General features: G+C 41.1%; 1 protein-coding gene across 3 annotated transcripts in view; it reads right to left on the bottom strand.

Moving 5' to 3' along the window:
- Positions 1-7,672: 7,672 nt before the first annotated feature.
- Positions 7,673-13,335, bottom strand: part of PNKP (Polynucleotide kinase 3'-phosphatase) — a 45,301-nt gene continuing 39,638 nt past the window's right edge. For all 3 annotated transcript variants that reach the window (XM_065444163.1, XM_065444162.1, XM_065444161.1), the window contains 3 exons: positions 9,424-9,511; positions 9,294-9,361; positions 7,673-7,832 (listed from right to left, as the gene is read on the bottom strand). In XM_065444163.1, coding sequence (XP_065300235.1) covers positions 7,709-7,832; positions 9,294-9,361; positions 9,424-9,511 — 280 coding nt within the window. In that variant the 3' untranslated portion in view covers positions 7,673-7,708. The remainder of the gene's footprint in view (positions 7,833-9,293; positions 9,362-9,423; positions 9,512-13,335) is intronic.

Below are 13,335 nucleotides of genomic sequence, written 5' to 3'. Positions count from 1 at the left end.
CTATCAAGCTCAAGATGTTTGTGAATGAAGCTGCATATGTACTAATTATTTGTACATATCTGTTGTGACAAACACTATTGGAGGATCAAGAGGGGTGAACTTTGGGCCAGTTGTTCCGATATGGTTGAAGAGGAAAAGAACCGTGACTTCAGACGGAACGTAAGACGAAGGAGTGGACAGGATGAGCGGTAACTAGCAACTGAGGTTTATTACCATGATACACACGTGGCAGAAAGCACCCTAGGTGACGATGGGAAGTGCCAAGGGAAAAAACAACTATGACTCGTTAATCAAAAACCGGGTTTCTTTATCTAGGAGAGCCACCGAAGGCTCACTTACACACGTCTAGGCGAAGTCTGCGCAAGTGTGCCGCTTCCATAATTTCTTGCTTAAGTATAGTCTCCTTGTCCTACAAAGATGGCTTGACTGAATTTGGGGTAGCAACCTTTGCATTCCCTGGTGTGTCTAGGAAGATTGGTGCCGCTATCACAATTCAAGTAGCGGAAATGCTGCCCCAGTCTATCAATACATTCTTATCATATATATATATATATATATATTGTTAATAATGGTAATAATATCAGTAATACAGAAAGTGGGGGCTTGCCCCCAGTGGCGTAGCAACAGGGGGGGCCGGGGGGCCGTGGGCCCCGGGTGCACGGGGCCAGTAGGGGGGGGGGGTGTCATATACGTCTGAAGACACCTGAAAATTGTCGATATCCTTGCCTTCCTCGACTACACCCGGGGGGGGGGGGGGGGTGACAGAAGAGCTAAGGGCCCCGGGTGCCAGACGACTTAGCTACGCCACTGCTTGCCCCCCACTTTCTTTTATGTTTTTTTTATATATAGGGTAGGGAAGAGTTTGGAGTGGATTGTCTTCATTATCTTTGACACTGCTGTTGCCAAATGCAACTTGCATAGCATTGAAGTTGGCTCACTCACACCACTTAAATACTACATGCTCTCACACTTACTTGGCAGTGTGGTGCCTTAAATTCACCAAGAAGTTTAGCTATTTTGTAAACTAAGAAAAGAATACATTTCTGAACACCAATAAGATCGCAGTCAGAATTCAGTCGTGTAATGTCACCCACATTCACAGCAGCAGCAAATTTGAAAAACAGATGCTCTTTGGTTTTAGAAGTGTTTGGCCGTACATTGTATTTCCAGATCTGACTTCACTTTCAGGATTGTTTGTTTACAATTAGTTCAGTGTGGGCTGGGTGGTTATGAACTTTAGCATACACTTTCTGCAGAAGACATTGCAACCACTGTAGTCTTGCATACAGCTTTGTTCATTTTCATTGTGCGCAGTGCTATCTGATGCATACATCACTGCATTTTACTTCAACGAACACCATGAAATCATTGTACAATAAATATTTAATACATGATGGCTATATCTGACTTTAATTTGATTCTGTTCAAAACTCTCAAGAGGTTTCCATGCTTTCCTGTGGTAATAAGAAAATATCCCCACCTTCACTGACTTTCCAATTCCCTTAACTCAATTACTGTTAACAGAAGTTATAAGCACTGACTCTTGATACGTTTAGCATGGGACCGTGCCAGAACAATCTTCAGAACCTTCGGTAATCCTCCAAAATATTGAGAAAACACAAGGCAAACTCCTGGAAACTACTGAACACAGAGAGGGTCCCCCACAATCTGAAGACGCATGTGGCTTACATGCAGCAGCAGCACCATCCATTGGCAAGCAGGGCATGCAAGGCATGCCCAGTTAGCGAGCCTTCTGCAAGGTGGCCTTTACTCAGCCCACCTTTACTTATGGTGCATTACTTCATTTCTTTCCGTTTTTCTTTATTTTTCTTTATTCAACTTCATGAACCCATGAATCTTGCAGCCAGCATGTGCAGTGCAATGTGGACATTAAAAAGAATGAAGAGCATGCTACAGTGCACATACACCAACATTGTGGCGCACCATGCTTTGTTCAACACTTTGGTATGGTGCATGAGGAAAGCCCCACCAAAACTATCTGTCAGTTCCCAACACAAGTATTATCCGCGTGGTTGTACAAAGCAACCATGGCATCATGGTTACAACCAGAAGTTTAAGCTTCATGGTTGGTTTGATTCCAGGCATACCTGCTCAGATATATTTGTCATGCCATGCCGTGTGTGAACGAAAGCATGACTAGTAAACAAACAAGACTAGCTCATTTCTTAGCTAATGACTGCTGCTCGCAGTGAGGTTCAATTTCAAGCTCAAAATGCTGAATGTAGGGTAATTCAAAGTAGAGCAGGTGGGTGATGATCAGATTACAAGTGCTGCCAGCCTTGTTAAAAGCACCAACTGTACTCAGACGAGCAGAGAAATGGTGTCAAGTTGTGAATAATCAAAAACTACATATTTCAAAAGCTACAGTTTCGTACTACATTGTGAGTGTGAGCATGGAAAACTCATTTCAGTTCTTGCCACCTGAAATAATGCTGGTTGTAGGCAACGCCAACATGAAGGAATGTGCAAATACTAACGCCTACATAAAAGCACAAGCCACTGAGCAATGGCATCGTGAACTTTATGCCGCATACAGAAGGGGCTTCCTGGTCACTAAAGCAGTGCAAACGTGACTTCAGGATCTTTTGCAGATGTAGACAGCGGCTTGGGTTTGCAGTTCTTATTGTTCTAGCTAGCAAACTCATTTCGTCATAGCCTGCGTGCAATAGGTAGACTACCATAATAGAACATTTAGAGTGATTAAAATTTGCTCAAATGCAAGGGCTGAATGTGTTTTGATTTGAACTTTCATCCACACCAACTTAGCATGTCCTGCTGAGGTGCATTTCCATTTTGTCAAGGGTGCAGACATACGAGAGCTGCACCGCATTTGCCCAACGTTTGCGCGCATGTGCGAGTTGTGAGAGAAAAATCTGCCTAGGTACAATGGAGGAGAACATGCTTTGCTCCATTCATCCCTAGCCAATGGCAATGCACACTTTATGAGTACCAGCGCTTAGCTTTTGTTCAAACAGAATGACAGCAGCCAATACAGAGTCCGGGATAGGGAAGCACACAAAAGAACAATTTCACAGTAACGTATCATTATTCATTGGCCTGTGGCCACTAAAGCAACATTCACCTAAGCCTCCACCAATGGCGTAGCTAGGTCATCTGGCACCCGGGGCCCATAGGTCTTTTGTCACCCCCCCCCAACCACCCGAGTGTAGTCAGGAAAGCGAGGATATTGAAAATTTCCGGGGAGCAAAAAGGGGGGGGGGGGGGTAATGTTTTAGCATCAGCACAGCTGCCTTGGATACCACGCGCGTTCCCCGGCACTTCGCTTTCATTTTCGTTCCCAGAGATCGCAAATGTAGGAGGTATACGGGCAGTTTTATTTTCTGCACCAAATAACACAGGGTGCTGCAGTGATAAATTGTGATAAGCACATTTGCACATCTGCTTCCAGACTGTAAGGCTTGGCAGCCAATACAGATGGAGCAACGTGGAAAATATGGCCCACAAGTAACAAAATATTTTAATAAAGTTTTAATTAGCGATTTTAGAGGCAATATTGCACTTGCGAAATTGAAGCCCGACAGTCATATGTTGACCAACAACAACTTCACAAAAATTGCTGTAGGTGCTACGGTGTGCCGTACTTTGGCTGTGGGTAGCCCTGAACATAAACGAAAATTAAATAGCACGGCAGTTGCACTGATCTCCCTAAGGAGAGCTTATCAGAAAACGTCACCTGTTTCCCTGCTGCGTGTGCGCCAATGCTATGACAATTACGAGTTCTCTTCATTATGATCCATAAAGCCTTTTTTTATTATTTGCTGCTATTGGCAAACGTGATTATCTGAGCTGCGGTACTGCCACAAGATTGGGAACGGAATAGAGCACGCTTTGCGTAGATTTCTGGCGTCACCATGAAAAAAAAAAAAAAGAAAAGAAAAGAAAAGAAGAGAGAAGGCTGCGACGAAGCCCGTGCTAGCGGAAGCTTGTGCTACTGTTGGTCTGCATTCGCAATAGAGAGGATGAAGATATCGACGTCACTGGTGCACTATTTCATATTTCTTTTGGTACTGCCATACTGGGCAGTGCAGTGCCCAGTACCGAAGCGCAGTGCCGTAGTACTGCAGGCTCTAGCACTCAAGATGATTTTGTTCAGAGAAGTTTTTGTTGAGTGTATAACATGACTTTGGGTCCTCAATTCCCGAATTGCAATGTTTTCTCTATAATTGCTTCTTAAGCAGTAATTTCACGTCCTTATTAATTATCTGCCATATTTTGCACAATACCCAGCTCCTAGTGGTGGTGGTCACAAAGACACATAACCTGACAGAATTTCGGAAAGTAACCTCACAAAATTCACCTTTCTATAAAATTCCGTGCAGCTGAAACAACACACTGTATTTGTGACATGAAGTTACACAACAACAAAATGATAAAGAGAGAGTTAGCTAGGACTAGGAGACAGTGTTTTTATTCAACAGCGCAAAACTGATAAAAAAATAATACAAATGACACAAAACTGATAAATCGAACACTGTAACATACTGACGACACAGAAACCAATTAGGAAAATACATTTTTTAGCCCACACATTCATGCAATTATTACGTAGGATGTTGCTAAAGCTGCAGCCTACTATTCTGTGGCACTACACATCTGGTACATTGGGCGCATGAGCTGGGGCTGCCGGTTACTAGGGCATTCTTTACCATATACGCCCAGTCAAGCCAGCGGAAAGAGGGAGGTCTTCAGACATATGTGACACCTCCCCCCTCGTTACTACACCACCAGCCTCCACCCCTGTGCTTCGTGCCTTCACACTGGGTCGTTTTGCTTTCCTTGGTAGGAACTCTCTGTGTCAGGCCTGGTAACTACTATGCAACTCGGTAATTAACCTGCCATCATTCAGCTAACCTGCTCGCATCAATCTTCCAGCAATCCCTTGATTCTGGCTGTATACCGGTCAACTGGAAATCTGCACATGTGGTACCTATATTCAAATCTGGCAGCAGCAATCACCCCAACAATTACAGGCCGATTTCACTTGCGTCTATTTCGTGTAAAGTACTAGAGCATATCATATATTCACAAGTGATGGGTCATCTCAGCTGCAACAATTTACTTCTTAACACCTAGTATGGTTCTCGCGAAAAATTATCATGTCAGACACAACTTTTCGAACTTGTCACAGACCTGCACACAGCACTACACAAGTCTGTCTACATTGATGCCATTTTCATAGACTTTTCAAAAGCTTTCGACCGTGTTCCACGTAATCGACTAATGTTAAAAATACGTAATCTGCGTCTTGACGAGAGAACGACTGCTTGGATCGAGGAATTTCTAAACAGTCGGTGTCAGTCAGTTAAACTTAACGATTATACGTATATCTAATCTGACACGTGTAACATCTGGGGTGCCTCAAGGGTGTGTGCTGGGTCCTTTTCTCTTTTTAGTATACATTAATGACATAGCATCTAACATAAGTTCGTCAATCCGTCTTTTCGTGGATGATTGTGTTATTTACAAGAAAATAACTTGGACGGCCGACAATGCAGAACTTCAATCTGATGTCTCAAGGTTAAAGGAATGGTGCAGCAATTGGCAAATGGAAATTAATCTCGAAAAAAACCAAGCGCTTAAAATTTACTAACATTTCTTCTGCAAGCTCACTCTTATAATATAAATGATACAGTAATCGAACAAGTCACGTCATTTAAATACCTGGGCGTCATACTTACTTCTGATTTAAGCTGGTCTGCTCACATCGAGCATATTGCTAATAAGGCTTTCAAAAAGCTCGGCCTCCTTAAACAACGCTTGCATTTCGCTAATAAAGATAAAAGACTGCACACTTTCAATTCATTGATTCGGCTCTTTCTAGAATATACTTCTATCATATGGCATCCTCATGTGACAAGTCTTACTAACATGTCCGAAATGGTATAGACCAAGGCCACGCGGTTTGTCACGTCATCCTACTCATGTTTCATCAGCATTTCATCACTAAAAGAAGAACTCAATCTCGCTGCCTTATTAAGCGCAGGCGACATACTCGGCTATAATTTTTTTACTCACTTTACCATAGCAACACAACGTTCGCCCAAGCGCACATTTTTCCAGCCCCTTATACTCCAACACACCTTGATCATGTGCACAAAGTATTGCCCATTTTTGCTCGGACGAAGTACTAAAATTCACCTTTAGCATTGTGTATAAGCGAATGGAACTCCCTGCCGTCCAACACCACTGAAATATCAGATCCTTCAGTATTTCACTCATATTTACAATAAGAAAAACATTGCTAACCCTTATCTGCCTGTCTTTGTTTATTATATAGTCTTTGTACGCTATATGTATGCAGTGTTCTTTTCGATGTATTTATGATCAGTGTTTTAATGGATATCTAACAGAATGTTCTATACTCGTCTTCAATGTATTTGGTTGACTTTTTTTTAACTATGCTAATCTGAACACCTTGGTTCAAATCAACTTGCTATTTCCTTTTTCTTATTTTGTTGTTAGTATTCTTGTCTTCGATTTGTATTGTTTATAAATGATATTTATAAACCTCACCTGAAATCCCCCCCCCCCTATGTAATGCCCACTAGGGCCTTTAGGGTACTGAAATAAATAGAAATAAATAAAAATACAGTGCCACATATTGGCACAACTGTCAAACCTACAGTAGACTTCCAGTAATTTGATTTTTCGGTTAATATGATCCCAACTGAAGGTCCTGGCTGGTGCTCATGCATTTATACGGGCCCAAACTTTAGATCCTAAATTAGGCCTTTGAAGATAATTTGAACTTGACTAGTCAGCACGCATGTGCCCGACGCCTGTGCTGACCCCAATAGCGACTCCTTTAGTGGCAGCGTCTGTCTCGGCAGAGCTTAGGGGACAGTGAATGCTTAGAACACACGTAAAAAGATGTCCCACCAAAAACGCCTATTTTTGACCTGCCCTATTATGGTATTTACCCAATTCTAATGAGCACTTTTTTTTTAAAAGGAAAATTGGGCCAGAAATTGCCTGCACAGTGCAATCATACACGAAATCAAAACCGCCTTTGCCGCAGCTGTATGTTTTACAGCATAACATGGATGTACTGCGCCGAAGCTGACTTTAGAAAGCCGACTGCCAATGTCCAGCACTAAATATTAGTCCCTTGCTTATTTTTCGTACTAAAAAATTGGGTGTGCATTAGTTTTTACTTTGTCTTAAAGCTTTAATGTAATTTACACTTTTGTTTTCTGCTTCCTACACATAGAAAGTGGGAGCATATTTGATTCGGGAACTTGTTAGAATTGGGCAAATACTGCCAAATGAATCAGCAGTGTTTTTTGGCATTCTTTTCTGCATGTTGCTTAATTCAACCTGCCGGATAATTGGATTACTTTCATTGGTTCTGCCAGGGTCTAATTAATGGAAGTCGACTGTAGTAAATTTCTTGTAGAAGTAAGTTATGCATACACTGCTGCTGGCTACGTAGTAAGCATGTGTTCCAGAGGCACGAGCAAAACATTAAAGGTTTCCTTTGTGGTAAGTGTTCATTTTCATTTTGTGTCATATTATGTAACAGAGTTACTCTAGTGGAAAAAGCCCCATCTGGGCCTTAAACACAGCTGATGTTTACAGAAACCCAAACAACCTAAGGGTCACTTTTAATGAGCTACATTCAAAGAGAAAATAGCTGATCTTGCATGTTTATTCACTAATTGCGATGTTACTTGTCTTTGAGAAAGCATCTGTATAGCTTTTCATCTTCAGGTGCACCGAACTTGGGAACAAAGTTTATTTTTAAGATGGCTGAGAATCCTTCAGACAAACTTGGCTCCTTGAACTTGGACCTGAAAAATGATTGAACGAAGCACGACCACATTTCAACAAAATGTAATTGCTTATTGAAGGGCAGGCATCCATGAAGACAATATTATTGAAAATAATGTTCATTATCTAAGACTCTTGCATGCAAGAACAGCTGAGAGACACTGGGTGTCTTAGTTAACAAAGAAAAAAAAGAGAAAAGAAAAAGCAATGTCCTTTGGGCAAGTGAAACCAGCTGTATGTTGTCAGCAGCGTCCTGAAAAAGCCTCCATTATGTCGTGTTCTTATTGATTACTAGTAGAAGTAAATAATATTTTAATTATCAGCCTTATGGCCCTAATGTAGGTTTATGGAGCACATTTGAAAACATTACTTTCAATTGTTAGCGACATGCTAGCCTTTGCACAACTTCTTTTTCCGTAATCAAAGGAAAGCAGCTGTGGCATGCAAGCGGTGACCTGTGGCAGCCTTTTAAAGGTGTTGAGGGCTTGCTTTGAAGGATGGAGAAAAAAAGCTATGGGAACAGTAATGTATTGCAAACAACTTAAACGAATGTTTTCAATGGTGCTCTATGAACCTTGTATAGACACTGGGGCTGTAAGTTTAATTATAAAATAATGTCATAATTTCTAAATACTAAATCATAAGGAACACAAAAATACTGAAGACTTCTTCAGGAGGTAACATGCAGTTAGTTTCATCAGCACAGAAGACATTACTTTTTCTAAAACTTACTCCATGTTGGCAGGGTGCCTAATATATTGAATGGTTGTGTAAAAGACAGACATTCCTCATTCCTTACACATGTTCATTAATGACAGCAGCGTGCACAGTATGTAAACAATAGCGCTCTCATGCTCAAAACATGTTGTATGGAAGTTTTATTTGCAAGTGCAAATAAGGGAAGTGTGGGTAACCAAGTTAACTACAAGTTGGCTGGTCTCGAGCCCAAGCAATGGTGTTCCAGCAGAATTGCGGCTTGATTTTCTTTGTTGCAACATGCACTCGCACAGACACTATATATTCTAAATATATTCTTTGACAGAAAGAAAAAGAAGGGTGGTCCAGTTTGGCCTCAATGACAAAACTGTGAATGAGAGATGGTACCTAGTGTTTGCTGTAAGGTTAGACTTAAAACCAATTAGCTCAGAATGCCAGGAACAATTCAGCAGTGCCGAGGCAGCACATGGATTATGTATGAGAGATGTTGTAGCGCTGGGTTCTGGATTATTTGTGGCGACTTGGGGTTCTTTAATGTGCACCCAAAGCATGGTACATAAGCATTTTTGCATTTCATCCCCATCAAGATGTGGTAGTCATGACCAGAAATCAAACCCATGACCTTGTGCTCAGTAACAGAATATCATAGCCAGCCACCCAGAATGGCATAGCCATAGTCAAACTGGTAGCGACGGCTCGCCATGAACCACTGCACTAGGTAGCATGCCAGGAAAGCAGGTTTCAAATATTCCAACAATACTTACCGATGGTTGTATAGCACCATGTCTGTGACAGAAACATGGGGTTGTCCCTTCAGCTTAATCTCACGAAACTGCAATTATGAATGTCACAATGAAACATGGGTACAAAACTTATGAAAAGAACAGAACACACCTGGTTATTGTGCTTTGCTCTCTCCAGGGTGCAATCCATAACAAAGCACCTGCATTCACAGCCATGTTTCTTTGCAATGTCAATAAACCTGGAAAAAATAGTGCAACAGCTATCATACTATCATAAAACTGATACATTAGTGTCTGTAAAAGTTTTCCAAGACACAGGAGGCGAAAAATACTAGCTAGCTGTTTAGACATGCAATGTGGGATGATGAAGTACACTGCACAGTTTCTGGCTGCATGTTTCAGTTTCCAGGAAATTCAGTCATTTTTCAAATACTGTGTTGTAAACTTTTTTAGTGATGGTTTTAAACAAGATGCTTGCATCAAATTACTTAACTCCAAAATTAAGTAACCTTTATGAAAACACTTTCCTAGCTATGCAAATGTTGTTTCTGCACAACTGGTTTAGGCACTTTGGAAGATTTATGAAGCAGAGTCAGCAAATACGCAGAAAAGTTGGTGACTATATTAAAAATTTAATGATTATGGTATACGTTTATATTAGAAACTTGAAAACAATCACATTCAAAGATAATTCTATTTCGTTTGATTTTTCTAGAGCACTTGTGTTCTAAGATAATCATAATCAAATTTGACACTCAGTTTTCTAATTTCACATTCAGTGGTTGTAGTCTAAAAACGGACAGATGCACAAAGTGATGTAGAAGATTTTGTAGATCACACAAGTCTAGAAGCCAGGCAGAGTTGATAACAGCTGCTCTGCTGTCTGAGCAGTACCTGCTCTCGGCTGGCAAAAACAGGGAATAGTACCCGACTTCCCCATTTCCCCCACAGTAAGCTATGTCACATGGGGATGGGGAGTGAGACTTTTGCCTCTCAATGTGACATTAGTGTACTGAGGGTCAAAGTTGACGATGAATATTTCGGAATACAAGCACTCTGAAGGACTCGAACAAAATAGGGTTGTTTTTTGAATATGATTACCTTCAAATTTCCAACAAACATATATCACAATTGTGGCAATTGAAAGAAAGTCAATTTTTTGTTATGTATCTGCAGACTCTACTTGTTTATAAAATTGTGTCTGCTAAAATGCATAAACCACCCTTGCAAATAAATACATGTGCATAGCTAAGATAGTATTATTTGGTTAACTGTGCACTTCTATTTAGGTACACATTAAAGATAACTATAGGCCTAATCACAATAGGCTATTATGGCATGATCAGTCACATTATTTTGTAACTATCGCATTGTGCTGGCTTTTCCAAGAAAATGAATGGTGTACGTGTGCATATGCATAATACATGCACTGAGAGCATAAAATGCACTCAGTGCATGTGCCCCTTCAAAGGCTGCAACACAATGCATAAAAGTGCAAATATTTTTTTTTATTCACTAGGTTTAACGTTCCAAAGCTGCACTATGGGCTATGAGGGATGTTCCTGTGGAGAGCGTTTCAAACTAGTTTTGACCACCTAGGGTTCTCTAACCTGCATCAAAATATCAGCACACAGGATATTTTGCATTCAGACTGCGATCACCACAACCAGGGATCAAAAGCCCACATAATCATGTGCTCAACATGAGGATGCCATAGCCATTAACTCTTTCGTTACCATGCCTATTAAAATCGATCACCAGTGATCGGCGCTTTAGATCGCCGATTTTGACATGTTGGAGCCATTTCTTATCCACTTACTGAACCACTGAACCTTCAGAATCAGTCAAAATTTTTGCACTCCAGCATTGTTGTGATTTTTGATGGACCTTTTTGTGAACTAATGTGTGTATGTTGTAGCGACAAGAGGCATGGCTGTCACCTTCTGCTGCGCTCGAGAAATAAGCCCTCCACTAACAATTATGCTGTACTAGCATAAAAATTTTGTAATCAAATGACTTCCAGCAAGTCAATTAAATTATATCGCTGGCTTTGCCGTCTGACAGTGCTGAGCAGTGATAATTAACTGAAAATGACGCCAGCTGTTCACTAGTGAGCTTTGGTTTGAAGTCTGAGTCGTTTTATTCCACCAAAGTGTATTTCTGAAAGTCTGCTGCATGTCCAACATGTGCACCTGGCATTTTCAACCCATTTCCAAGAGTTTCGATTTTACTTCTATAGTAAAACCCAAACAAGGGGTACTGCTCGTGTCACTGCGCAGTTATCGAAAGTCGCTCCCATGGCGTCAGCCCACGCGGCTGCGTCGCGAGAAAATCTTCGTGCTCAAAACTATGCTGCACCTGCACTTTAATTTAGTGATGAGGACTTGAGTTATGATTCCGAAGATGACAGCAAAGCAGATTCAAGCTGAAGCGGCGACAATATTTGGAGTCAGCATGGGACTTCTGCAGCTGTTCACCGGCAAGTTTCCTTTACAGCCTTGAGTGATCTCCTTCCTTGTGCGCGCTTACCTGCCAATCTTTTTGTACGACCTGAGAGCTCTACTGATTATCTTCAGGATGCATACTACGCTTGGCTATGATGTGCTGCCATCAGCAGCAAAGAAACTTCCATTCATGCCAAGAAGGCCGCCCATAGCACATCGCGGAAGAGGTGCACGACTCTAGACGAACTGGTGAAGTACATTCCTTGGACTTCTCATTGGACCATCCTCAGAAGGTGCCGAAAAGGGGGAACTGCAAAATGTGTTACGAGGACCGCAAAGTTAACAAAAACCAGACGTTTTGTGGGAAAAGGCGGGGTGCACCTATGCTTCACAATATCCAGGAACTGCTTGACTGTATGGCATGAGCTATGAACTGGTCTTAGTTTCTTTTTTGTATCCGAAGAACGGCAGTGTACTGAGCATTTATTTTTTTCATACTCTATTTATTTATTTATTTATTTATGCATACTGCAGCCTCAATGAAGCTATGCGGGAGTGATATGAACAACAAACATACAAACATTTATAAACAAGATTGCATGAATTGTTTCAGTGGTAGTGAACGGATGTTGCCCGGTAATGAATTCCAGACTTCAATTGTTGATGAAAAAAAACTGTGTTTAAAGAAATTAGTGCGGGCAAAAATGGTTGAGACATTTAGAGCATGGTGACTCCTCGTACATGAGGGTTTGGAAAAAGTCAAATAGTTATCTAGAGAGAAGAGGTGAGAAGAATTGATTAACGTGTGAAGGAATTTTAGGCATTCAAGATTGCGATGCTCAGCGAGAGAAGCGAGACCAAGTAGGGGAAGAGAGTTAGATGACGAAAATTCCTTGTCATATCCCCTACAAACAAAACGCACTGCCTTTTTTTGCACTGATTCTAGTTTTTTTGAAGTCACAGTGTTTGTACGGATTCCATACAACACAGACATATTTGAGGATGAGGCGAAGGAGGGTTTTATATGTAAGAAGTTTAGTTTCTTGAGGAGCAAGACGCAGCGTACGATGTAAGCAACCTAGTCTTTTAAGGGCCTTGTTACAGGTGACATCAATGTGTTTTGACCACCACAAATCGAGTGTTAGTAGGATACCAAAATATTTGAATTCGAATACCCTATTTAAAGTAATATTGTTAAAGGCGTAGGCAAAGAAGGAAGGGGATGAGCGTTGTGTAAAGGACATGGAGACAATTTTGGAAAAGTTGATATTCATTTTCCATGCTTTGGACCAGTTACAGAAGTCAGCAAAATAATTGCTAAGGACAACATGATCAGCTGGGGATTTAATGGTATCATATAAAATGCAATCATCTGCAAAAAGGCACATTTTAACTACGGTGTGTAGGGGGAGATCATTAATATAAAGCAGGAATAAAAGAGGACCCAGTATTGAACCTTAGGAAACGCCTGATGAAACGGGCATCAAGGGTGAGTTAGTAGAGTTGAAACATGCATATTGCAAACGCTGGGAAAGAAAGTCCAATATCCAGCCAACCAAAGACGCATTTTTTAGCATAGCGAACAGCTTGTGCATAAGTTTAGGGTGCGAGACAGTGTC

This window comes from Dermacentor albipictus, chromosome 1 (assembly GCF_038994185.2).
Source record: "Dermacentor albipictus isolate Rhodes 1998 colony chromosome 1, USDA_Dalb.pri_finalv2, whole genome shotgun sequence".
Lineage (NCBI taxonomy): Eukaryota > Metazoa > Arthropoda > Arachnida > Ixodida > Ixodidae > Dermacentor > Dermacentor albipictus.
The sequence above is the reverse complement of the archived record's forward strand: the minus strand, read 5'-3'. Positions and strand labels throughout refer to the sequence as shown.